Consider the following 25,693-nt stretch of genomic DNA (forward strand, 5'->3'; position numbering starts at 1 on the left):
GGAAATCATTATAGTAACAGCATTCGGTCTTTGTTCACTGCCAGGAGCCAGCCAGGGTGCCAGTCCGGCTCGTCAGCCTCTTGCTGCTGGAAAGCCCTCCGTTGCTGCGACCTGTGGATCTGAACCCAGCACACAGCGGTACGGAGGCCTGGTCCAGGAGTTCTTCAAAAACGTCTGCAGCAGCCGCAGCCAGAGCAGTATCACCCTGCCTGGGGAGAGAATGCAAAGGGACTCAGTTGGGGGCCTCGGAGGTCTTGGTGTCGGTGGGGGTTTCAGTAGCGTGGATGAGCCCAAGCCAGAGTGTTTGTCAGGCAGTGTGGGAGGACTGGGAGCCCTGGTGGGGCTGTGTGGAGGCAACGACAACGTGACCAGGATTGTTAATAAGAGGTTCATGAGACAGACGGCTGGGGAGGAGATGGTCAGTATCATGGGAGGAGGGAAGGAAACGAGCGCCGGAGCTGCAGTAGCTGGAACAGAGGTGAGGCTCACTGGACCTTACCAAAGATTCTGTTGACTTAAAACTTTGTTACTTTTTCAAATTACTGCTGAAAAATCGTAACTGAATATTCTCAACATGTAAAAAGGATGGAACTCAATGGAATGGCAGTAAAAGTGCACATGTATGGTGAAATATTAATATATGATACTCAGGTGTTTAGGTAAATCATGTGACTATTTCCCAGGATGCACCCTGTGACTGTGCTGCCCAGTCTTCCTGCCTGGCCCGACCATCCAGATCATCGGCTCGCCATTCACAGTGCAAACACCGCCCGCAAGAGTCGCCTGCGGCAACCGAGGAGAAGGGAGACACTTTGAACGAGTGACAATGCTTCTACTGCCACATACACACTCACTCACACACACTCACACACACACACATACATTCTTTACACAAAACTGCCATGAATACACACTCACGCACGCATACACACACACACACACACACACACACACACAATAAACACCTACAATCTGCCACATAGCCGCACTGCCAAACAAACACACACACACACACACACACACACACACTGTTCACAGGCTGACCCACAAACACACTGCCACAAACACATTTTCACACACTGATCTGGGCACTCGTCTCTTGGACTGTACCATTCTGAGGCACAGGGGCAATGAGGACTGCAGATTCAACTATCACAAATCTACCAGCAGAGCAAAACATAGACACACACACACACACACACACATAGTCTTAAATAAAAGAGAGAGAGAGAGAGAGAGAGAAAAGAGAGTCTAACAAGTAAAACTATGATGTCAAGAGGACTGGACCTACTAAACCCCTCCCCCCCTTGATTAACATTATAACAGGTACTACAAATGGTCAGTTCTGGACTGGAAATTTCATCTTGATGACGTCATTTTGCCACTATGCCGTTGGACCAGCAGCCATGTTGGATTCACAAAGACAGAGGATGAAAGGTTGCAGCCTCATTACGCTTATGCATGTTACTTTGCGAGCTATAAACCCAGAGAGGAAACTTCAGCTGGAAAGAACTCTTATGTCCCGCTTGCAGCTCTGAAACCATCAGGAGTGGTTGCTGGCGGCAAGCACAGATAATGTGTCTCATCATGCACACGCCCGTGCTGTGCTGGTGAAATGTAATCATGTTGTTTGGAATGATTAGCACAAAAACATTCAGCAAGTGTCTCCGCATCTGCACATCTGCTTTAGCTGCAGGCGACTTTTCAACATTTCCCCCATTTGATTGTTGAAGAAGAACTCAAGTACCACTGGACTACATATCCCAGCTGCATAGACACCATTGACTTGCTCGGACTTGTCAGGACTGTCATGATAGGACCTGTCGCCATTGTTCGCTAGTTGCTAGCTCGCTTGTTTAGATGTAAGCGGTCCTCTGTGTTCCCAGTTGGACTTTATCTCCAAACATTTAGTGGCACAATAGAAGTTTAAGGAAAAAAAGAAAAAAAAACACTGAAAGTTGTAACCCTCCAGAATCTAATTTGGATTTTCATTTTGGTTTAATAACACAGCAGGCAAAAAGTGCCTGTTTGATTTATATTTTTATATATTTCCTAAATGATGTCAACATTCATCCTCAAACGAGGACGTGTGGTCGACAGTCCCACACAATGTTGTCCTGAGACATTTCAATCAGTTACAATTACGAGACATTTCTGATGGACGGGAGAGTGACGGCAACAACAGTTTTCACTTGGCAAATGACAAGAGTACATCAATGATGGGTTTTTTGTAGCTTTGACATGCCTTGACCACGAGTATGAGACCCAACCAAGGTTTAAAATGTGTTTCTGCTCCCTTCATCCTGTTGAAAAAGTGCAGAAAATCAACGTTTCAAGTCGAATAAGACTTGTGGAATCTGAGTTATTTATGAACTTTTTGGTTCCGATCCGTGGCATCCATGCTGAAACGCCGGGTCCACAGCTGATGGGAAATCTTACTGTGTTTTGGAGGACGTAGAAAAGAAGCACTCCTTAACTCAATTTGAGTAAAATGAAGTCAATCCATTTCTTTTTTAAGAGAAATCTCTGTTCTGCCACACCACAGCAGAATTCCTCCGTCTGACCAAGTTCTGACATCTTACTCTCCTCACACTCAAGGTCATAGCTGTGCTTGTGCTTGAGTTGTCAGACTCCGAATGTGTAGCGACTGTACAAAAAAAAAGATAAAAGCTACGAGCTGTGTGTCTGCAGTCTGAAAACGAAAAGATTTTATGTAAATTATGAAAAATGTTGACCCACGCTGCATTTGACAGTTTGAAAACTCCAAAATTAGTCACACAGGGTCTGCAAGTGTAAATACATTTTGAATTTCAGATGTCTGGATATCACATCCGGATAGAAAAAGACTAAAACACATGGGTACAGACTCAAATGCTGTCACGAGTGTTCTTGGAACATATAAGAACAACACTGTACATTGAAATATATATATTTTAAGGGGTTTTATTCCACATTGATTCTCATATTAACATTTTTTTTTTTTTGCCATTTCATTGTATTTCCGATCAATCGACTGATAATCAAAGTGCCTGTCAAACTGCCTATTTCTCAGCTCATACCAAAACTGGACTCCATATAAAAACACACAAACAAACCCAGCAGGCCTTTTTTTTCAATGGGTGAGATTGTTTTTATGCAAAATAATTGAGATCAGGCTAATTAAAGCTACAATGAAGTACTGTACCACAGTGGAGGAAGAAAATAAAAAGGTTTACAGGTATAGCAGTGTTTATATGTTTTACAGTTTTTATACCAATTGTTATTTCTGGAAAATAAATTATTTTATTTTATTTTGTTTTTTTTTTTAATTAATTTTATTTGGATGTTTTGTTTTTTGCCGATATATTAGCTGGTTCTTTCTGTTTAGTTCTCATGGTGCTGCTTTCTATCATCTATCCCTCCATCGCTACTGCTGTTGACTGCATCGCTGGACACCGTTTAATGACTCAGCAGTTTTAAAATAGGGCATTACAGTAATGTGTTTTTAAATAACACTGTAAGGAAAACCCACAGCTTAAATGCTGCTGTGCGTCTCTGCGCCAACCCCCACTGAAACCAGTCGTCTGAGCGCGAGCTGCTTCAAAAGCAGCCGGCCACATCAATAGGCTGTCTCATTTTTAACCACAGTTATACAACAGGTACATTTAGCCAAGAGACATCAAATGACCTCAGTGAAAAACCCCAAGTGTCTCTCAAGCCACAGCTTATACGGATGTAGGGAAAGGAGTAGCCTACATATGCTTTTCAAAACTTTGTGATGTTTAGCGTTGAATTTGCGACACAGGTCCATAAATCACCTCTTTTGTACAGTTGCCCCGATGCTAACACGTGTCTACCTTCAAAATAAGGAGAGGAGAACTGCATTAATCAGATTATTGTGGTGCTGTGTGGTGGAAATATCAGGAACATCAATTGCAAGTAAGATTGATGGATTTACAGTGACAACAGGACAGGTCTGTTAGCTTGTTGCTAGCACAATTGCCAGCTAATTAGCGAAGCAGCTTGAACTGTTTTGTTTTTGTTTTTTTCCCCCCAGACTAGAACAATACAACAATCTCGTTATGGAATATGTATCCAAATCTGTTTTTATTTCTTTTTTCTTGCGATAAGTTAAATTATGACTAGAAAACAAGCTTTGTTAAACACGCTAATGAAGTAATCATGTTCTCAGCTTCCTTACAGGTCAGCAGCCATATATAGCTTTGTTAGCTTGTTGCTAATAAGAGACCTTGCTATTTAGCAAAGCCGCTTGAACCACTGAAATGATTGTTTTTTTTCCCCAGACTAAAACAATACAACAACCTGTTCAAGGAATATGTATTCAAAATGTTTTTTTTGTTATCTTTGTTTTCTTGGGATAATGAAATAAACCAACAGGTGAAAACAAGCTTTGCCATACATGCTAAAGGCGTTATCAAATTATTTTGTTCCTTAACGGGACAGCAGCTGTATGTAGCTTTATCAGAAGCTACAAATTTTAAAGCAAATGAAGCGACATCTTTACAAGGAGGTCTGGCACAGTTTGAAACCATTTTTGCATTTCAGTAATGAAAATTGTCAGATTGGCTAAAATCACAACAGGCACCCCAGATATGGCAATTTTTCCAACTTTTTGCTCTTGCTAGCAATGCCAGTGTTTGTCCTCAAGTTCCACATTTCATGTCAACAACACTTGATAGCCACCTAGCTTAATCTCTCCCTTGTAACAGAGGGACAGACGCACTTGTTGTTTCTGTGTACTCGCTCGTAAAGACTTCATTAATGGCTGCCGGGTTTGCAAAGTATATGTGTAAGAAAAATGAGTAAAAAGGACGTGTGATACGGAGCGGAACAGACAGAGCTAACTGCAGTGGGCTTGTCAACTGTCAGCAGTCCAGTGATTCAGTCTTTCCACTGTCACACCAAGACGAATCCTTACAGAGAAACCACACATGAATATAAGGGTAGAAACCATGTTGGGGTTTTTTTGTTGTTGGTTTTTTGTTTTTTTTTTTGTTTTTTTTGCTGTGGTCTGAAGTTCTGAAGGAGTCTTTGCTATGGCCAATATTAAGTTTGGCACCAATTCTGGTATTTGCATACAAAGCAAAATGAAAGAATCAATCTGCCATTCATCTCGGAATCAGACTCCAACACTCCAGCCGATAACAGCCGTGTCGTGATATAACACCTACAAAATAAAAGCACAAATCGTACCGGTTTTTCTTTTTTTCCTGATAGATTCCACAACACCCATCCACATCTACAAGATTTTGCCCGACTCACTGATGAATGCAACAATTTTTTTTTAAAGCAAAAGTTTTACATAAAACTGCATCTGAGAGCGTTGCACCAGGATCATGTTGTCATTTCCTGTCACTGTTAATGAAAAGGTCATTTTAGTGCCTTTCCTCTCCAAAGATGTCCTGCATTTATTTCTCTGCAAGTATTTGGCTGCAGCTGGGTGTGTAATTCTAGAATAATGACATCTGTGTTTACGACGAGACACAAAGCAATGGACACAAGCCACGAAGGGTGAGAAGTACCTCTTAGGAATTACAATTATTCCTCTTCTATGGTTCCTGACCTCTAAATGTGTGACAATTCCTTGTTCTAGTTTTTCTTTTTTGCCATTTATCGCCACTCCTCATCTTTCTGTTGTTATTGCCAAGAAAAGAGTAGGACCTTTAATACGTGATAATATAAAATTAAGACTCCAGCCCATGATGGGGTTGCGGATTAAATTATGCTCATCCAGTTTACTCCGTGCGTTGACGTTGCATTCTTTCATGTACCTGACGACATCTACACGTATAAATTATTGATCTTAAGTTAACCGTTTTTAAAAAAGCAATCTCAAAGAAAAAGAGCTGTTTTTCGCTTGCATTTACCATTTTAAAAAAAATCGTCACTGAAATCGCTCAGCGACTCTGATGTCATTGGTCAGCAGCTCCAGCCTTTCCACCTGCCCGTCAGGTGTTACATATGCTCCGCCCCCTCAGGTTATACACCAAGGTGATTCAGCCAATGACGCAACACTTTTACCAGCCAATGACTGATGAGTTCTTACAGGTTGCATAGAAACCACGGGTCTCATTGTTGTTGTTTTTTCTTTCCTGTCTGTAATCCTGTTAGAACACGAATATTTCCAGTTTTTGTTCAGTGACGTGTCTCCTCACCGTTCACATCATTGTTACACCGTAGCAACATGTACATGAATTCCTAGCTGTTCATAATGTTAGCTAAAATATTACTTAAAAACTGCCTGTATATTCGCTTTGTATAGACTTTCCTTCTTTTTTTTTTTTTTTTAAACAACGCTTGACTCTTGAATTAAAGGAGAAGGCAATGAAAGTAAAATCAAATGAGTACACGGCAAAAGAAATTTGTGCCCTGGTATTGCAACTTGAAAAGAATGGAGTTTGAAAGTTTGTACTTTTTGTCGTTGTTTTTTTTTTGTTTTATCTTCCTCTCTTCTTTTCTTTGAGAATAGCTGAATGTCAACAGCTGACCCGAAGCGGGTGGCTGTGGAAGTATGTAGCTCTCTCCCTTTGTTAACCACACTTGAGCATTTCTTCTGTACGGAGGTGCGTTTTGAAGCCGAGGAAAGCGGCAGCAAATGAAGTAAAAGGAGAACATTTGATCGAAGCGGGCTTTTAAAAGGAGTTGGGGGCGGGGGTCTTTTTTCTGACAACGTAGCTTGTAAAACGAGATATTATAACTGCCTCCTGTTTGTCATAGAATTCACAAATAAATGTTTGGTGGTATTTCTGTTTCTGGCCTTGTTATTACGTCCAAGACTTCTACTTAATGGCGTTATTTATCAGAATTGGTTTTAGTTGCTTTGGTTCGTGCTGGAGGAGATTCTCCACGGCTGCTTGTGGTATAAACCTCTTTTATTTTTTTATTGTAAAGTGCAATAACTTCAGCTTCTGTTCCGACTACAATACTGCAGTATTTTCAAGCCCTTAAAACTAACATGAAATTTAAAAAAACAAATGCCCTCAAGGATTGCATTGTTAAAGTATTTGTACTCTTGGTCTTGATACAGGCGGCAGGTTACTCCGCCTTGAAATCCCATCCTCTGAAATCCCGTCAGAGCGTCTGGATCGCATCTGTAGAAATTGGATTCATATCAAATTTCAAACCACATCCACGTTACTCGGATCAGATTTGCAAAAATCAGACGTCATGTCTTTTCTGGTTGTTCAGACTGTCTGAAATCAATCTGGATCCTCCAGAAATCTCTTGAGATCCGCCACGCCGTCCTCCTGGCTGAGCTGCTACAGCAAGCTACTATTTGATGTTCCAATTAACAGAGCGCACTTCATCTCAATGGAATAATCACTGAAGGCCAACCGAAACATCTGATAGACGCATTACTGCGGACAACTTTCACTACTTTATCTAAAACGTGGGCACAACACGGGAAACCTGAGAGACACAGGAGCAGAAACGGGGCTGCAGCAGGCAATTAGAAGTACAATTTATTCCTCTTCAAAACATGTAAAGCCAAGAAATCCGCTAATAAGGTTTATATGCATATATGTTGGGAGAATGCAGTTTCAAAGTGGTTCTTCATGTCAGTTTTTTTTTTTTTTTTTACAACCATCACAAATATATTAATCATACAAGTCAAAAGAACACATAGTTGAGCCTCAAGTTCCCATGATGCACAGAGGCAAAGGTGTCACCAGTCCAGATTTGATTTAATCTCTCGCGGTTATGACGCACGAGTAAAAGAAATTAAGTCATTTAGCTCATTTTAGAATTGTCTGTACTGCAAAACACGACCTTCATCGTCCCTGGTGAAGTGTGTGTCACTCCGGCTCACACACAGACACACAGACACACAGACACACTTCATAGAAACACCGGTTCTTACCTTTGTTTTAAAAGCCTGGTTCTATTTGTTTACATAGCCTGGCTTTAGAGAACATAGCCACGAGGGAAAAGGTTTCAAGTGAATTTTTCATTTCAAGCAGCTACTAAACGCGAGTGTCAGCAGTCTTTGGAACCCCGGTATATCACAACAGCACCACCTAGTGGATGCAAAGGAGCAAGGCAGTATTCCACCCCAATACTGCTTTCCATCAAAGTACTTCTATTTCACCAGAATGCTCCTCAACACACTACTGAGTAAATAAATGACAAAATGTCAACTTTTTTCTGAGGGACTGCTCTGTGTGTTATCGCATCGCTCCCTGAGGGCCGTAACCATGGCAACTGGCTGCATACCATGATGTCATCCAATGAATGAACTAATATATATATATACACACAGATTTCACCTACCAAGGTGAAAACCTGTCCTAAACATTAAATTGGAACATTTTTAACATCGCACAAGAGCTGCCTTCATTACCACTGCATTGCATTGTGGGATATTTGTGTAATATTTCCCAGCATAAAACTCACCTGCAGTTACAATCCTCATTTTTAAGTCCACCTCCACTCAAAAAACCCATTTATTTGTTCCATCGGTTGGATGTTTGAGCATCGCAGAAGAAAAATGCTGCTGAGAGTGGAACATTGCTCTGTTCTCACCTTAAATCTGGGTTCAGTGTAACAGTTAGCAGTAGTCTAAGTACAGAATTCGGAGTACAGCAGCATTTCTACCAGTCGTAGCGCGGTAGCTGTTATCCTAAGTCAAGTAGAGTTTCAGTAGCAAAGATGCAACATTCCACGACAATCAGTAAGTTTTCCTCTAATTGTTTGCATTTTTAAAACAGTCGAATGGCGTTGCCTTCATCTAACGTGACACTGGCTGCTTGAGACTTGTTTGTTGACTATATTTATCTTAAAACTGGCATCTTAGCTGACTTGGCACACTTATGAGCAACTGCATTTCTCTGTTGCTCTGACACCTGGCAGTGTTGGCGGGTTGGGGGGGGGGGGTGGTTGACGAGCTGTGGTCAGGAGGGAAAAAGTCGCATGAACGTGGCGCCCTCTGGTTTTGCAATAGTACATTGAATTGTTAAGGTTAATACCCTGAATATAAGACAACCCCACTTTTTCCTGATGTTTTGTCGGGTGACATCACAGTCGGATGAATACGAGATCGAGACAGAACCGTCCAACTCTGATATCGTACCTTGGATTTTTTTTTTTTTTTTTAATATTGAGAATTGTGATACGAGTTTTCCTGTCTAACTCAAAGCTTAAGAGCCAATTGACCGTCAGATTTCTCACCTTAAGAGGGGAAAGTGGCAGTTTCTGACTGTATCACACTCCTCAAGACCATGCAGGACCAATTTTATCGACATCGACTGGATTATTTGATGTGATTTTCTATACCTAAGGAGATATTGTGGTATATATATATGGATATTGAAAAAAAGGGTGTTCCCCCCCCCCACACACACACACGCGCTAATCCAGACCTGTATATGTACACTTCAGTCCATTTGTCAGTGAATAAATGCTACAAAGCGCAACCGTTCTGACAGAAACCCTGGTTGAAGAAATCATCATTAAGTGATAAGAGAAGACATTTAGCGTTAGAGACATGCATCTCTATTCACAGTATTCATCAATGAGGGCTAAAGTAGTTGTCTCCCTCAGTCTGATGGAAGGCAGACCAGCCCGGGTGGCCACACTGACTCTGTCCTCTGCTCACGGGGCAGTAGCAGCAAATGCCTGAATAAAATAACCGGTACAGTAAAAGTAAAGAACAGCATGCGATGAGCAGAGGAGGCCCACAGTAGTGCCTCTATAGCCAGTTGTTCTCTATTTACTGGGGGTGATCTTGTCCAGTCCTGGCCACGCGGGGATGTAGTAACGAGGCAACGTGCCCTCCATGAGCCTTTCCATCCATAACCCAAGGCGGTCCAGTTTGTGGTGGATCTGTAGGGTGGACATGCTGCGGGATCGGGTGGATTTGCGCGATGGATGGTCATCACGGGAACTAGGCTTTGGCCTCCCACCTGAAGTAGCCCCTTCATCTTCAGATGACTTGCTGTCGAAGTCTTCACCGGTGTAGACGGGCTTGAACAGACAAAGGTACTTTTTGTGACCATTAAGGGCCAGCACATAGCCAGTGTAGTCCACCTTGTGGCGGCCCCCATCATCCTCGTCTGCATCAAGCTGCATGGTGTCCTGTGCGTATTCCAGCAGGGTATTCATCCACTCACTGTGCTTATCAATATTCAGGAAGGAGAAATGCAGCGTCAGGCTCCTGGGAGAGTGCAAAAGAAGTTATATTATGATCTATCGACACCACAGTTGACATCAGGGTTCTCAAACTCCTGGCCCAGGAGCTAGATATGGACAGCCAAATGATTACTTCATACCATAGTATAGTGGAAAATCTCATCATCTTCATCAGTAGTAGATATTGTAGTAGTAGAAGTATTCTATTTCCACATATACAGTATAGAAATACATAAGAGTAGATAAAGATCACTTCAAAAGCAAAACATAGGGAAGCTAACATTCTTTTTTAGTGTTGGTTTCTAGTTTCTAGTAGTGTCTGTTCGAACTCCTAAGCTGACATTATCATTTGGGGTGTCCATCCTTCGTGCTAAGCGAACGTTATCTTTTGGTGTCCATCCTTAGTGCTAAGCTAACGTTATCTTTTGGTGTCCATCCTTAGTGCTAAGCTAACGTTATTGTTTGGTGTCCATCTTTAGTTCTAAGCTAACGTTGTCTTTTTGTGTCCATCCTTAGTGCTAAGCTAACATTATCGTTTGGTGTCCATCTTTAGTTCTAAGCTAACGTTATCGTTTGGTGTCCATCTTTAGTTCTAAGCTAACGTTATCTTTTGGTGTCCATTCTTTGTTCTGTACTAACATTATCGTTAGGTGTTGTTCTTAGTTCTAAGCTAGCCTTATCTTTCAGTTCAACGTTTGTTCATCATACCCTGTGAAAGAGTAGACCTCTTTGGCAAACTTGCTCAGGAGGATATTCTTGGAGGCGTCGGTGAGAACCAGTACGATGTTCATGTGTCCTGGCCTCAGCTTCACCAGGTTGCTCATGTAAGTGATGTCTGTCAGTTCTGTCACCTCAACAAAGTTCTTCTTAGGAGCTCGACTAAAACCAACAGCAAAGTTTAGGAAAACATGGTCCGTGGCATTCCTGCACTAGCTTCATAAGTACATTCTGAGAGTGTTCTTACCTTGAGGCCCCCCCGGCCCCTGGTGACCCATTTTCGGTTTTCAGTCCATCTTTTGACTTTGGTTTTGTCGGTTTATCTTCACTTGAGTCACTGAAAAAGCAAAAAGGCCAGGCACAGACAAGCAAATTTAATCTCAGGTAGTTCTCCTCTGTGGCTTTAGTTTGCTTTATGATGTTGTATCGTCTCATATTTGCAAAGACGCAAAGTACATTTTGGAGGAAAAACGCACCTGAAGGCCTGGATGACCACAGTTCCAAACAAGATGAATAATGCAGAGAAGATGAGGGACAGTAGAGGCATCATCTCACGCCTGTAAGTCCGCACAAACATGTCAATACAACAGAATACACTCAAATATCTAATAAATTCCCTGCGAGGGACTGGCGACCCATCCAGGGTGAACCCCGCCTCCCACCCAGTGTCAGCTGGGATAGGCTCCAGCCCCCCTGTGACCCTTCACGGATAAGCAGTATAGAAAATGAATGGATGGATATCTTCTAAATGAGATGTTCTTCCATTTGCAGGTGGAGGGAACCTCACGTCAATGAAGTACCATTGTGTATTTAAATGTTCTCATAAACAGACTCGCTTCACCCTTTACACAACAAACCTTTCTGTTGTCCTTAGCCATGAAACTACTGCACTGTGTCCTGCTGATAGGTACCTGAGGCGGGAGAACCTCAGTGACCCCTGCAGTCTGACACTTAAAGGACTTCATGTGATCACATCGCAGCGACCTCACGTGACAAGTTTGGAGTTCATTTGCTAATTAGAATATTTAAATCCCACATTACAGGACGGGCTGATTGGAGTTTTGCTCAAAATGTAACGTATATGAGTCATTGTTTAATGGAGGAAAAACACTGATGTTCAAATTTGAGAGCTGTACACTTTAAAACAATTTCTCTGTCGTAAGCGATCCTCTCATTGCTGCGGCTTTGAATCATGGCCAATGAAAAAAAAAGACCCAGCGACACAGGGACATACCAACTTAACCTGCCCAACATAACGAAACCCCAAAGGCTGACTTTGGCTGGCAGACCCAGGAGAGTTCTTCTGCTGATGTGGGGAGGGACTTAATGTGTCAAAATACAGAAAAGAGGTCAGACCAGAGGAGGAAACGGCATGGAAATGAGATGTTATGAAGCTAACCAGCAGGGCTACACAGCTGATTCAATGCACGAGTATAAATTGGGCTCAAGTGACATGAATTTAACCTTGGAAAAAGAGCAGAAGTATTAATACTGGGACAGGGCTCCAGGCACATTACCCTCCTTTTAAGTTGCAATCTTACTTTATTTGAACATGAGGTTTGCTGGAACAAGTTCAACATTTTCACAAGATCACATCTCAATTGCCACTTCTGTTTTACTTACCTCAATGGTATCACTTAAGCAGGAACAGGGGAGAGGAAGTCAAGTCAATTTTATTTATATAGCATGAAATCACAACAATACTTACCTCACGACACCTCAATAGAGTAGGTCAAGAAACACGCTCTTTAATTTCAGTTGAAGAGACCCGATTTTCAGCAGGAGCGAGCACTTAACACAAGTTAAATAAAACAACTTCCTTTTACTGGCAGAAATGTCAGTATAGAAAGTAACCGGCAGAGGCGGCGCGCGACCATAAAGGCCCCTAATTGGTTGGAATAATGTTGCACGGTTGAGTCCGAGGCACCTTGATAGAGAGCCGAGGTTGCGTATGCACGCCAGGTTGCTTTCAGCACGCAGGGATGGACAGCTCACGAACCGCAAAGACATTTGTTCAATCTGGCCTGAAGTGTATTAGAAGATATTAGTGACTTCATTTAGTTGAACAAAAGTATGATCAGTCTGCACCTACCAGTTGTTGTGCAGGATGTCATCAATGACTTCAGAGAGGTAATCGTAGGACGCAGAGATCCATCGGATTACAAACATCTACAGAATCAGAGCGTTACAATTAGTTGTCAGGATCAAATCCATCAACTTCCACAGTCAAACCCGTGATTTTGCGTACAGAGGCAAACTCGTTGTTGAGCTCAGGCAGCATTGCATCGTGGATAAGAATGGACGGGTCTTTCTGAAGTCGCTCCAACTCCTCCAGGAGACACTGCTTGTCCTCTTCGCTGCCGTTCCAAGCAGTCACGGCCTTGAAAAAAGCTTTCCCTGCTGCATTACGCCTCTCCAGGATCACCACCTTCACCCATGGGCGAAAAATGCAAACAAAAATGAGAGAAATGACACCTAAAAGACGCACTCAGTCCAATACCGAGTAATTCACTGAAGCATGAGGTCATAAATCCAGTTATACAGAAAAATTGATCGCATTTATTGATTTTTGACCTAAAACGAGTCTCTTTTGGGAGCAGGATTGTTCTTTCAACATGGCACACAAGCATGCTGCACTGAAGTGTACTGGGTACCTGTGGTGGTACATGGGGCCCATCCTTGCTTTGCATGAGGATGTCACAAAGTTGCTGCTGTAGTCGCTGATACACGTACGCAAACCTCACCACGTCCTTAGCGTTGCCGGAGGCGAAGGAGAGAAACGCCTGCTTCCCGAAAGACAAGGTCTCCTCGTCGCCTGTAATCAGCAAGACGCAGTATCTGTCGGGAGGAGAGGACAGCCTGGTAAAAGGTACACACTTGAGATACACAGTAGGAGAGATGCATCTTATTTTCATTAAAAAAAAAAAAATTTAAATATAAAAAATATTTTCAAAAGCGACGTAGCTCAAGCTGGTGTTCTTACTTCCTGCGTCGATGGAACTGTTTGACGGGACAGAGCTCGTCAAAGAGCATCTGGTTCACCAGCCTCGGCACCAGGAGGAACTTGTTGTTGGACATGAACTCCTCGATTATTTGTTTTTTCATTCCTTTAGCCTGCAAAGAACAAAGACTTGTCGGAAAAAACGAAGGGGGAAAGAAAGGTCGTACTACAGCGAACGCAAGTGCAACTACTCCAGTATGGAGGTAACACTGAGTAATATTTGGAGGCTACATGAGACAACTTGATTAAAGAAAATTATAAAATAACTAAAGCAAGGGAGGGAATAATAATAATAATAATAATAATAATAATAATAAGCACTTTCAAAATAAAAAACAAGCCAGCAAAACTTTCTGGACAGAAGGAATATTTTCCTCCTCCAGCTCCTGATGGCTGGGACTCACCTGTATAATGTCTGCGGGCTTGTCTGTGTTCTCCTTGAAGACCAGCATGGTCGGTGCGTAGGTGTTGATATTGAACTGTTTCTGCAGGTCAGCCGTCTCTGACAGGCCCTGGTCCACATAGCCAAACTGCAAGTAGTCCTTGTAAGCAAAAGCCGTCAGCTATGGACATTGAGAGGTGTCGTCACTGATGCGTCTGTGTCGGGAATGCAGTACCTTTTACCAAAAGCACAAGCCCGTTGCTTACTTTGTACAGCAGAGGAACTACAGGCACTTGGTCAAACAGAAGCACGTGTGGCTTGTTGAGCTCGTGCCAACTGTTCAAGAACTGCATGTGGTTCTTGTCACTGACCTGAAACGTAGAACACATGGAACTAATTTGGAACATATGCTACCAATCCAAAACTCTGTTCACATACATTTTGCATGAGCAGCAACGTTTAGGTGATTCTTCCCTTCAGATATTTACCCACTCCACAAGCCTCTGAGGAAGAAGGTCCTCTACAAACTGCCTCAGGTGCTCTTTCGCTACAGCGTAGTGGAAAAACGTCACTTTGCCGTTAATAACGCCAAGTATCGACGGGGTCCGATGAGCGCCGAGGTGATTGGCTAACCGTCTTTCGTAGCCAACATCCACCACACCAATTCCAACACCTGCAGAGAGAAATATGCCTGTCACTTAACAACAACGACAACAACAAGAAAAAGAACCCTCAGAGGACGGGGCTGTTAAGTAACATTCCAAACCTAGAGTCTCCATCTCCTGCACCACCTCCTTCCACACAGGCTCAATGTGGATGCAGCTAAAGCACCAGTCCGAGGTGATCTTTATCAGGTACGGCCTCTTGAAGCTGTCGGGCACCACGTCGTTGACGTACTGGTTAAAGTGCAACGTGTACTTGCTGTCAGCAAACTCCCTGTGGTTCTTGCTGTTGAAGGGAAAGTTAAAGAAGGAGTCGTCGAAGTAAAAGCTGTCGTGATGATGACCGTAGCGACTACCGCCGTACGGCTGAGTGTCATCCGTCTGGCCGTACCGATCATAGTTGGCACGTTTGTCTTCACTGGACAAGATCTAGACGTTGGGTGTAAAATCTGTGTCAGTATGAGCTTCTTCTCCCCGTAGATTTAGTATGTTACACAGCTACCACACACAGGAGAGGCCGACCGATACACCAGCTTTGATTATTAGAGAATGGAATTTCTGAAACCAGTACATCAGCTGAAAGTGCACTAAACCTCCCATATTGAATAACTTCCCAAAAATAATGTTAATAATCCATCCATTTTCTATGCCGCTTATCTGTTGAGGGTGGGGGTTGGAACCTACCCCAGCTGACATTGGGTGAGAGGCGGGGAGCAATTAGGGGCTCAGTATTTTGCTCAAGGATACTTCAACTTGGTCACCGGGGGAAGTGAGGATCGAACCAGCAACCTTTCAGTTGCTAGACGGCCACTCTACCTCCGAGCCATGCCACCCCAATGTTAATAATAATAATAATAACAACAACAATAATAATAATACTAACAACCAGCTCTGATTCTTGCTTTTTTGGGCTGATGCTACAACCAATATGAAGGACTAAAACAAATTATACAATTGATATATCAGCCAGTATTATTTTTGCATGATCCCTAAAATGTAGTTGTGTACCTCATGACAAACATATGTGATGAAGCAGGATATTTTAGTGAGAAAATATATTCCGTCAGTGCGCCGAAATAATAAACTTTATGGAAAAATAATTGTTAATTAATTAATTAATTATCTCTGACATCATTTTTTCCAAATTACATAAATTTTTTTTTAAGTTTTCATATCAGGGCAGCACGGTGGTGCAGTGGTTACTGTCACCTCACAGCAACAGTCATGGGTTCGAGTCCCGGCTGAAGCACGGGGTCTTTCTGTGTGGAGTCTGCATGTTCTCCCTGTTCCTGTGTGGGTTCTCTCTGGTACTCCGGCTTCCTCCCACAGTCCAAAGACATCAAGAGGGGACGAGGCTGATTGATACTCTAAATTGACCGTAGGTGTGGCTGTGAGTGTGAATGGTTGTCTGTCTCTATGTGTTGGCCCTGTGATGGACTGGTGACCTGTCCAGGGTGAACCCAGCCTCTCACCTGAAGCTGCAAGGATAGGCTCCACCCCCCTGTAACCCTTAACAGGATAAGAAGTCAAAAATGGATTAAAGTTTTCATATCAATGTACACTGAAGCCGCTAAATCTGTGGCAGGCTAACATTGGCCACACCAATATATCGGTCAGTTTGTTTTTTTTCCATTTCATATTCTAACCTCATATGACTTGGTGATCTTGATGAACATGTCCTCAGCACCCGGTTGTTTGTTTTTGTCAGGATGCCTGAAGAATAGATTGATTATTAATTAATTATTTATCACTTACAAGTAAAGAACTGAATGACAACGACAGCCAGCTCGGTGAAAACGGTTACCATTCTTTAGCCAGACGCTTGTAGACTTTCTTAATCTCAGCCTGGCTTGCACTCCGGGTCACTCCTAAGATTTGATAAGGGTCCATCTCAGGCCCCCCGTGGGTGACTCCTGTCAGCGTCACGGAGACCACCACCACCACAAACAGCGGCAGAGACATCCTTGACCCTGCCATCACACCTACCTTGGAGAAATCCAAGCAAGACATATCACAATCGGAGGGATGCTCGCACCAGAATTCATGGCATGATTCTTAAATCAAACACGGCCATCACGACGTTAGCCTCGTAATTCTCAACAAAATCTATCACGCTAGCTGAAGCGGAATATGCTGCTGTGACTGAGAGTTTACAGTAATTCATCTGACGCCTAACCGAGACGTGGCTTTCATGGAGGGTATCAACGTCCATCACTAATGGTGCGTTAATTACGTCGTGATCATGGCGCTTACATTTCCAGGCACCTGAAGCAGATACGATCAGCCGGTACTACGCCACATATTCGGCTGAAGACTCCTCAGCTCCCGGTTTAACGCCGTTGAGACGAGATGAGATGCCAGAGAGATGCAAAGGGTGTGTTCGGCCGCATGCCACCGTTCCTCCACGATGAAACGACAGCTGTCAACCTGCAGCTAGGAGACAGAATTAGAGGTGAGGCGCCTGCTGTCGAAAGTAATCTTGGGCGTTTGAGTATTTAGCAACACTTTGTGTTTCGTTCACTTGGTTTAAAATTCGTTACGAGCCGAAATTTTGTGCAACCGCTCTGTGTTGGGAAGCTATATCGCGTACTCTTTCTATGCGGCAGAGGCGCTGTTACAAATCAAGCGAACCCTGTTTTCTCAGCGACTCTCTCCACTGACCAATCACAAGCGACGGTGATGTAAACAAGGAAGTAGCGAATGCAACCGAGAAAAACAAGGAAACAAAACGTCTCAAGGTATGATGATCATGTATCGTGACACACAACTGAGCCATTGTGTGTTTGTAATGATAAAGATTGTATTATTATTGCATTATGATATTTAAAAAGTTTTATTTCCGTGTGTACCCAAATCAGCGGAGAATGGACGACAGACACAAAAGGATCCTTCAGCGCAACAGGATCACTCTAGTGAAAGACTTGGACCCGGGAATCCTCTATGATGGCCTTCTGGAAAAAGGAGTTTTCACCCAAGACATGATCGATGAGATAAAGGTAGGACAATTAGGCCAGGATCAGGGAAAACATGGGGAAATTGCTTTTTCCCAGACCATTCTTAATATGTTCGAAAAATCAGGAAAACCAAAATATGTATATGGGAAGTCCTAAAAATTTGCTCCATAAATACTTGCTTATAAAAACATATGAGGTTTCGTTCATTTTTATGTCAGTGCCCATAGATTGAGATTTATTTTACTTAAATATGCCTTGGTAAATTTTGTGGGAATGTCTCTATTTTACATGCCGAATTTTAACAAACATTTCTGAATATGTTTTGTGAATATTTCCTTCACGGGTGTGGGAAAATAATGGAGACTTATTGGTAAAAACGTGTATGACATTTGTTGGTGCGGTTGAGCACTCAGGGCATTTGTTCCACTTGTTACTATGTCTCCAACCAGAGCTCAGGAACCAGACGTGACCAGGCCAGAGAGTTAGTCCGGGATTTAGAGACCCGTGGGAGTCGGGCCTTTCCTTTATTTCTGGAGTGCCTTCAGGAGACGGGTCACCAAAGTTTGATAAAGCTCCTTAACAACGGAGTGCCAGCAGTTCAGCCTTCATCACCCATCCCAGTTAACCGCCCTCGCCCTGTTGTTCAGCCTCTCCCAGTTAGTAAGTGTGCAGTACACCGACTGTTTGATGACACAACTGTTTTTGTAAGCAAATATATACAGTTGCTCTGATCATTCTTGTCATCATGTGTGCACTTTGTTTCTTTAATAGCCCCGCTGGTGGATCTTGATGAGCATGTACCAGATGTAGCCATCAGTCCCATACAGAGACCAAGCATCAGTCCATGTTAGCTCTACGCTTAAGTTACATTTTGATGATTTTCTGCTCGGTTCTTTCATATTGATCACATTTTGTTGTATGCGTTTGTCACAGCACCCGAGAGGGAGCACCTAAGATACGGGAGGACAAGGCGCGACAGTATTCAGGTAAGTGTTGTGTCCTCTGCAATTGACGGCCACCAGATAGATGAAAGTGACTTCGAAGCACTGTGACGCTTGTGTGTATCGCAGTATGCACAAATGACAAACTGCTGCTTTGTAAACATGTTTATATCGTGCCACTTTCTTTGCATATATCGTCTACCAGAGCTATAAAATGGATAGCAGCCCGTGCGGACACTGCCTCATCATAAACAACGTAGAATTTGAACCCCAGAGCGAGTTGAGCAACCGCACAGGCTCCAACATAGACTGTGACAAGCTGGAGGGAAGATTCAAGGCACTCAACTTTATTGTGGAAGTGAAAACAAACCTGAAACAAAAAGTAAGAATTAATTCTTCTATTTTGTGTGTGCAACAACGGTTACTTTGTCTGTGTGAAGCTAACAGTCATTTCTCTACTTTTCAGAAACTCAGACATGAGCTATCGGCTTTATCCAAGAAAGATCATTCCCAATATGACTGCTGTGTGGTCATCATACTGTCCCACGGGACAGAGGTAAGATATGATCATTTCTATCAGATTTTATTCTCAGGAGCCCTGCAATACTTCTCTTAAAATGTGTATTTTGCCTTTTAAGTATTTACAGATATTTGCCTTGAACTCCTTCCTGCGTGACTTCAGTTTGACCCTAGAGGGCAGAAGGAGCCAGCCACGTGTATTTAACCTGAGGCTAATGGTGATGCCCTCCACCAACTACTCACAGCAAAACTCTACAAAAATGAATGATTACAGATCATAACCCTTTTGGGTCTGCGCTACTGTGAAAGAGCAAGCGTGTTGGAGTTGGTTCAACTGAATACTCCAGCTGTTCAGGCTTGGTGGTACCATGAACCAGTGCTGCGTCGGAGGTGTTATAGTAGGTTTTTAGCTCAGATAAAAGTGTTGGCAGGTTACTGACCATACTGTTCAACAAAAAAGACTTGGATTAAGCCAGACAATGCACTAGAGAATTTATAACCTTGTGTTTTTGGACAGTTTTGTTTTAATTAGCCATCAGTTTCCATTAGCATCAAGCTAAATACACATTTTTGGCTCTTTCTGCATTCTGTAGTCACAAAGATGTGATGCCACAACTATTTGAGTACTTTGGGTCTTTTTTGATCCATGAAAGTGCAGATCTGTAACATTCGTTTGTGTGTACTTTATCAGGTGAGTCACAACCGCTTCCCCGGTGCTGTGTACGGCGTAGATGGACTGCATGTCCCAGTTCAGCACATCACAAACTACCTCAATGGCCAACACTGCCCGTCCTTACAGGGAAAACCCAAGCTTTTCTTCATCCAAGCCTGCGGAGGAGGTAGCTAGCACGATGTGCTGAATAACCCCAATCCTACAATCTAACATTCAAAGCTTCCATATGCTCTCCAAGTGGTCTCGTCAGGAAAATTTGATTTTGTCCCTGAGGTGAAAGAGACACGGGCTTCGAGGTGTCCCCCGATGAGGTTCAAACATCCATCGCCCGCGCAGATGATCAGACGGACGCCATCCCGATGTCCTCCAGCAGCGACTCTCTGAGCACGTCTGATGAAATCGATGCCAGAGCCACACTTCCCACCCCGAGTGACATTCTGGTGTCCTACTCAACTTTTCCCGGTGTGTGTTGCATTTATACTGTACATCCGTGTTTGTTGTAGATGATCTGAACTTCCAGATACAAGTTGACGGACTTGACGCCCTCATTATGTCTTTCTTCTGAATGTCTCTGTGACCATGTTAAAATTCAGGCTACGTGTCCTGGAGGGACACTCAGTCAGGCTCCTGGTACGTTGAGACACTGGATCGTATCCTGGAGGAAAACGCAGTCACCGAGGATTTGGTGACCATGTTAACGATGGTGAGTTTCTCCCTTGCTGGCTGGATCCTCGTTGAATGTAAAGGGATAGTCAAGGTTTTTTTTTAAGTTGAGTCCTGTTTGCTACTTTCCATTGATGATGTTGATTGTCAGAGTTCTTTCTCAGAGCAATCCCTGCTCTTCTGCGTGATCGCTCTGGGAAATTGGACAAAAACGACGTGCAGGGTCATTGAGGCCAGCCTCCCGTATGTGCAAGCTGATTGAAGCTAACGGGAATTTCCTCCACGTTGCCCACAGAATATTTCACGGATCATTTCGAGCCAAAACATTGCCAATCAACATCATCACTGGGAAGAAGCAAGTCAGACTCCTCCTTCCAGAAACAAACCTGAACTATATCTTTAAGCTTATTCTGCCTTTCAGTGACTCACCAAAGAGTTTGGTTTTCTTCGCCACTGCATCACGTGTTTGTGAGCCTAGAATGCAGAAAGAGACAGCCACGCATATTGAACTTGAGGCTCATGGAGCAAAAAAACGTCGAAACTATCCAAAAATGTCAACTTACTCACAACCTAAATGTCCATAGATTGGATTTGAGTAAAGCTCTGAGCTGTCGTGTGGGATGTGGACGCCAGTTACTGGACAATACACTTGAGAGATTGGATTTGGACAGTTTCGCTGTTGTCAAGAGTCGGCCTCCATTAGCTTCAAGCTAAATATATGTGGGGGGCATTTTCTTAACCCCAGAGTCACTAAGAATTTCTGCCAGCGTGGGGGGGGGGGGTTCTTTGAGTATGAATGGGTTCCAAATATCAAACAGTGAGTAATTAAAAGGCAAATGACACTTTTCCAGTCAGTCTTTTTAAAAATGGATTCTTGATTGGTTCTTCTCAGGTCAACCACGAGGTCTCACAAAACTCTGCAAAAGGATTCTACAAGCAGATGCCTGGTTCTTTTAACTTCCTCCGCAAACTTCTCTTCTTTCAAACTCAAGAACACACGCAAAGTTCCTCTTAACTCACGTCTGCGACGTCTCTATGAATTATTTAGGTTGCGGCTGTGCTTCGACTCAGGTCTCATTTAAAATCTTTGTTGTCTGTGTCTTTAAAAAGTTGTCAGCTTTTATAGATTTCCTTTTTTTTCAGAAATATTTTTGTCTAGGAATGAAATATGTGTTCTGTGAAAATGAGGGTATTTCTATATCCTTGTTATGACACAAAGCGACCGTCAGTTTCCAAGCGTAGATCATCTATTTTTATTCATGACTCGTACTTTGCCTCCACCTATTTCGGGTATCTTTCATATACTGATCTTGTTCACACACGCTTAGAAATAGTGGAGGGATTTTTTTAAACATTAAAATCAGGGTGTTCGTAATTTTCTGTTTACTGTGTATGAGTTAAAGGAAAGAAAAGCTATTTAAAAAAGAACACTTACCGGTACCTTCCTTTTTGTTACCAAAACTTGAGTATATATCGTTTTATTTAAAATTTGATTTATTTTTCTAACTATTTCTTTTAATCTGCTTTAAAATATGATTGATTTGTTTGCTTTTGCCAGTTCCCTTCGTAACACAGATGAAAAAAGAAGAGTGTTATTATCAGCGAACCTTCCCTGCTAAATAAATGTTAAAAGAAACAGTTTGGTGAAGGGCATCGGGCCTGCAGGGGCTCATTGTCAGTGGGAACAGAAAAGCTGCATCCATGATTTTGTCTCTTTTGTATTTTTATGTTATTAAAGACCTTTTGTTGTTGTTTTTTTGCACAAACTGTCCCTGCAGATCCTGTTTCCTCAACAGTATTTCAGTTATTCTCATAACTCTGTGTTGCGCTTGTGCTGTACAGCTGCACCTTCACTTGGGCACACGACTGCAGTCGCTCTGATCTCACCCCAGGAGCAGGACCGTGCAGGGGCGCGAGCCCTCTGACACTGGTGCAGCGCACAAACTGCAAGCGTGGCAACAAGATGTGAAGTCATTAGATTTGACCTCTGCTCTTAGAAGGCTCCTAAATCTACTATTGGAGGCGTAACCATGACGATATTAAAGGCCGATGACCTCCTCATTCTCAGGCTGACCAAAACGTCTGGGTGTAATTTGCTTTCCCAACCCACTGCAGGACCTGTTTGATGATTTGAAAGCCAAATAAAACAATTGCACCTACCTCCAAACACCAGCAGATGGTGTTTGTGAGTTTTAGACTATTTGTGACCCTGAAGCCTCTCTAGCCTCTGAATGGCTTCCTTCACACATGGGAAGTCCCATTCACCTCAGAGGAAGAAGTCCCTGTGAATGACAATGTGATATTTTTAACAAAAAAAAAAAGTTTTTCTGAAATTTCAAGTGAGAAACTTACAGTTGGTTGTCAGAAAAATCAGCAGGGCAGGATTATTCTCTCCCTCTCTCTCTCTCTCTCTCTCTCTCTCTCTCTCCCTCTGCCCCAAGTGACCTGCAGAGCAAGAGAGCACAGACAATTCCGTGGAAGAAGTTTAGTTTAATGGATGCACTGATACATGTGGATATAGTTACAGTTACGTGTACACAGGCCGTAACACACAAGGATTCCTCTTGTTTGCTTCTGGGTTGTTGTTTTTTTGCAACATTTTAACAGATTTCATAAACTTTCTTTTGCCTCACAACCCTCAACTTCCCCTTGTTAATACATTTTACATGCAACATTCATGCAGTGGTTCATTTATCTTGTAAAACCTCATTATGGTGGGCGGCACGGTGGTGCAGTGGTCAGCACTGTCCCCTCACAGCAAGAAGGTTCCGGGTTTGAGTCCCGGCTCGAGCACAGGATCTTTCTGTGTGGAGTCTGCATGTTCTCCCTGTTCCTGTGTGGGTTCTCTCTGGTACTCCAGCTTCCTCCCACAGTCCAAAGACATCAAGAGGGGACGAGGCTGATTGATACTCTAAATTGACCGTAGGTGTGACTGTGAGTGTGAATGGTTGTCTGTCTCTATGTGTTGGCCCTGTGATGGACTGGTGACCCGTCCAGGGTGAAACCCGCCTCTTGCCAGAAAGCAGCTGGGATAGACTCCAGCCCAGAACCTCCCAAAGACATGAGACAGAGCCCAACCCTAAACAGAGTATGATTAATAAACAGGTTAGCAAAAAAATCCATATGCAACATATTTTCTCAGTAGAATGTCAATCTATATGTATTATACTGCCTGTCACCACTAGCTTACTGCTGCTAAATAGACAGTACACCTAAAAATGAAAATCCAGTCCTGATCTACTCAGGGTCATCCTGACTGAAGGACAGGTGAAGTTTTTTTTTTTAGTCCACAAAACACTACTGGAGTTTAACGGGAAAATCTGTTGCAGTAATCTGAAAATGAAGTTTTCAAATATATATAAAAAAAATTCCTCCACAATTAAAACTATAAAACATCTCCATAGTGCTCGTCCACGAGTGTCCCCAAGCCTGCAAAGCAAAACAACAACAACAAAAAAGATACATAAATACTGTAAAATGTTCATTTTGTGCCTCGTTGCTGTGCAACAGATGCTGGAGCGATCAGCATTAATTCAGCTCTGTACGGATGTGCCGATACGGTGACCTGGAGGGAAACCCCTCACAAAAGGTCTCTCACACGGGAGTTCTGTTCTGTGGCAGCTGTCAGATCTCCTGAAGTCAACATTTTAACACACATTTTAAAAACTCATTCAACTTTAATTGCTGTAAAATACAGAGAAAACAACTTTTTGGTTATCAAGCAGCTTTTAGCTGAGAGAAATGACATCTAACATCACGTTGCCAGTTTTACTAAACTGGCCTGCATGCATTCCATATTTTGCCTGTGCATGTCCTTGTGTATATTTCACAACCACATATAGAAGACTAGTCTTTGCTTTTATTTTAATTATAGTTTTACTTAATAATCCAGCTGAGATTTGTACTAAATTAAATATAAGAAAGCAATAGAATCTCTTATATTGGCCTAAGTTATATCACTGCCGCCGACTTGATTATTGTTATTATTTCTATTTGAATCTCTTTTTTAATCTTGCCTCCATACAGCTGTGAAGGAAACATGGTGTGTGTACTAAATGTAAATATGTTTCCTGGATCTGATCCCTGCAGGTGTTGCCCTAAATACCTTGCGGTGTACCTTGCAGCAAGTCAGTCACATTCTGATACGACAACACAAAAGCTGCACAATCCTAGACCAGTTTTGCTTGATTTGTCACTTTCTAAATAGCTCTGTTGGCATGAGGATTTCGCTTTTTCTAACATCCAGGAAGGGTTTCTGTGAATCTGATGGGACTGTCTTTGCTGCAGTTTGTGCTTTAATTCAAACTAGATGGTACAATGTTAAAATGAAACACCATTCAAAATGTGAGCTTGTTGCATTTTTTTTTTTTTTTTTTTTTTTGCATTTCAAATACTCACAAATAAGTGTATGGATCTCATGAAGACAGTTTTTCCTCCTTCATCATTTCTTTTTTGACTCAAGAATGAAAAAAAAAAGAAGAGCCAGCCACACAAATGTAGCTTGAAGCTAATGGGGACTGATTACCGCAGCACCCAAATTATATATTTTAAGTATCTCTTTAATGCCTTTTTTTTTAAGTATCTTTGTATATATTGTAACAGTTATTTATTCATTTTACAAAAACTTGTCTGTTCAGATTAATATTTTCATTTATTTTGACAGCTCACCTTGAGGCATGTGAGGGCTCTTTAGCTCACCTGCAGTGACGTACGGTGCATTAACTAATAAATGTGAGCCGCTGTATCTCAGAATATCTGCCTCTGTTGCTTTTTCCCTTCTACATTCAACTCTTCCGTTTCATCCAATGAAGGGTAGATTATGAATGTTATCAGTGCTGACTATAGCCGCCACGAACAGCGCAACAGAAAGACGCCTACGGCTTTAAACCCACCGCCAAAGTTGCTGAGAATCACAATTGTTTGTTCAGTTTGAACATCAAAACTGTGATGGAAATAAACTGCAACCCAGCGCCTCCCACATTCAGCCCTGTCACTCTTTTCACACAGATACAACGGGTCTGAACAGGTGTGGCAAAGATCCAGCAACTCAGTG

At 42.6% G+C, this 25,693-nt stretch overlaps 3 protein-coding genes across 7 annotated transcripts in view; 2 read left to right on the forward strand and 1 right to left on the reverse strand.

The window, feature by feature from the left end:
* mtcl2 (microtubule crosslinking factor 2) overlaps positions 1-6,743 on the forward strand; it is an 85,894-nt gene extending 79,151 nt beyond the window's left edge. For all 4 annotated transcript variants that reach the window (XM_086214293.1, XM_086214294.1, XM_086214296.1 and 1 more), the window contains exons 23-24: positions 45-478; positions 684-6,743. In XM_086214293.1, coding sequence (XP_086070419.1) covers positions 45-478; positions 684-824 — 575 coding nt within the window. In that variant the 3' untranslated portion in view covers positions 825-6,743. The remainder of the gene's footprint in view (positions 1-44; positions 479-683) is intronic.
* A 705-nt stretch (positions 6,744-7,448) lies between these two features.
* LOC147256367 (dnaJ homolog subfamily C member 16-like) lies at positions 7,449-17,482 on the reverse strand. 2 transcript variants are annotated; one of them, XM_086214298.1, is made up of 16 exons: positions 17,144-17,482; positions 16,695-16,876; positions 16,537-16,603; positions 15,282-15,319; positions 14,995-15,176; positions 14,717-14,901; positions 14,495-14,599; positions 14,251-14,409; positions 13,829-13,959; positions 13,500-13,683; positions 13,094-13,273; positions 12,938-13,014; positions 11,322-11,402; positions 11,093-11,182; positions 10,837-11,007; positions 7,449-10,153 (listed from the first exon to the last, which is right to left on the reverse strand). In XM_086214298.1, exons 2-16 carry the CDS (start codon positions 16,865-16,867, stop codon positions 9,706-9,708), a joined length of 2,271 nt encoding a protein of 756 aa, XP_086070424.1. In that variant the 5' UTR covers positions 16,868-16,876; positions 17,144-17,482; the 3' UTR covers positions 7,449-9,705. The 2 variants fall into 2 exon arrangements, with proteins under 2 accessions (XP_086070424.1, XP_086070423.1); XM_086214297.1 differs by having other exon boundaries at positions 14,995-15,319.
* A 14-nt stretch (positions 17,483-17,496) lies between these two features.
* Positions 17,497-25,150, forward strand: casp9 (caspase 9, apoptosis-related cysteine peptidase). The gene is made up of 11 exons (XM_086214299.1): positions 17,497-17,628; positions 17,749-17,886; positions 18,294-18,504; positions 18,616-18,690; positions 18,778-18,830; positions 18,991-19,167; positions 19,252-19,341; positions 19,996-20,143; positions 20,251-20,439; positions 20,571-20,680; positions 21,533-25,150. Exons 2-11 carry the CDS (start codon positions 17,755-17,757, stop codon positions 21,653-21,655), a joined length of 1,308 nt encoding a protein of 435 aa, XP_086070425.1. The 5' UTR covers positions 17,497-17,628; positions 17,749-17,754; the 3' UTR covers positions 21,656-25,150.
* The last annotated feature ends 543 nt before the right edge of the window (positions 25,151-25,693 follow it).

Source organism: Aulostomus chinensis, chromosome 9, assembly GCF_037954235.1.
Source record: "Aulostomus chinensis isolate RoL2024-O1b breed Wild chromosome 9, RoL_Achi_v1.0, whole genome shotgun sequence".
NCBI lineage: Eukaryota > Metazoa > Chordata > Actinopteri > Syngnathiformes > Aulostomidae > Aulostomus > Aulostomus chinensis.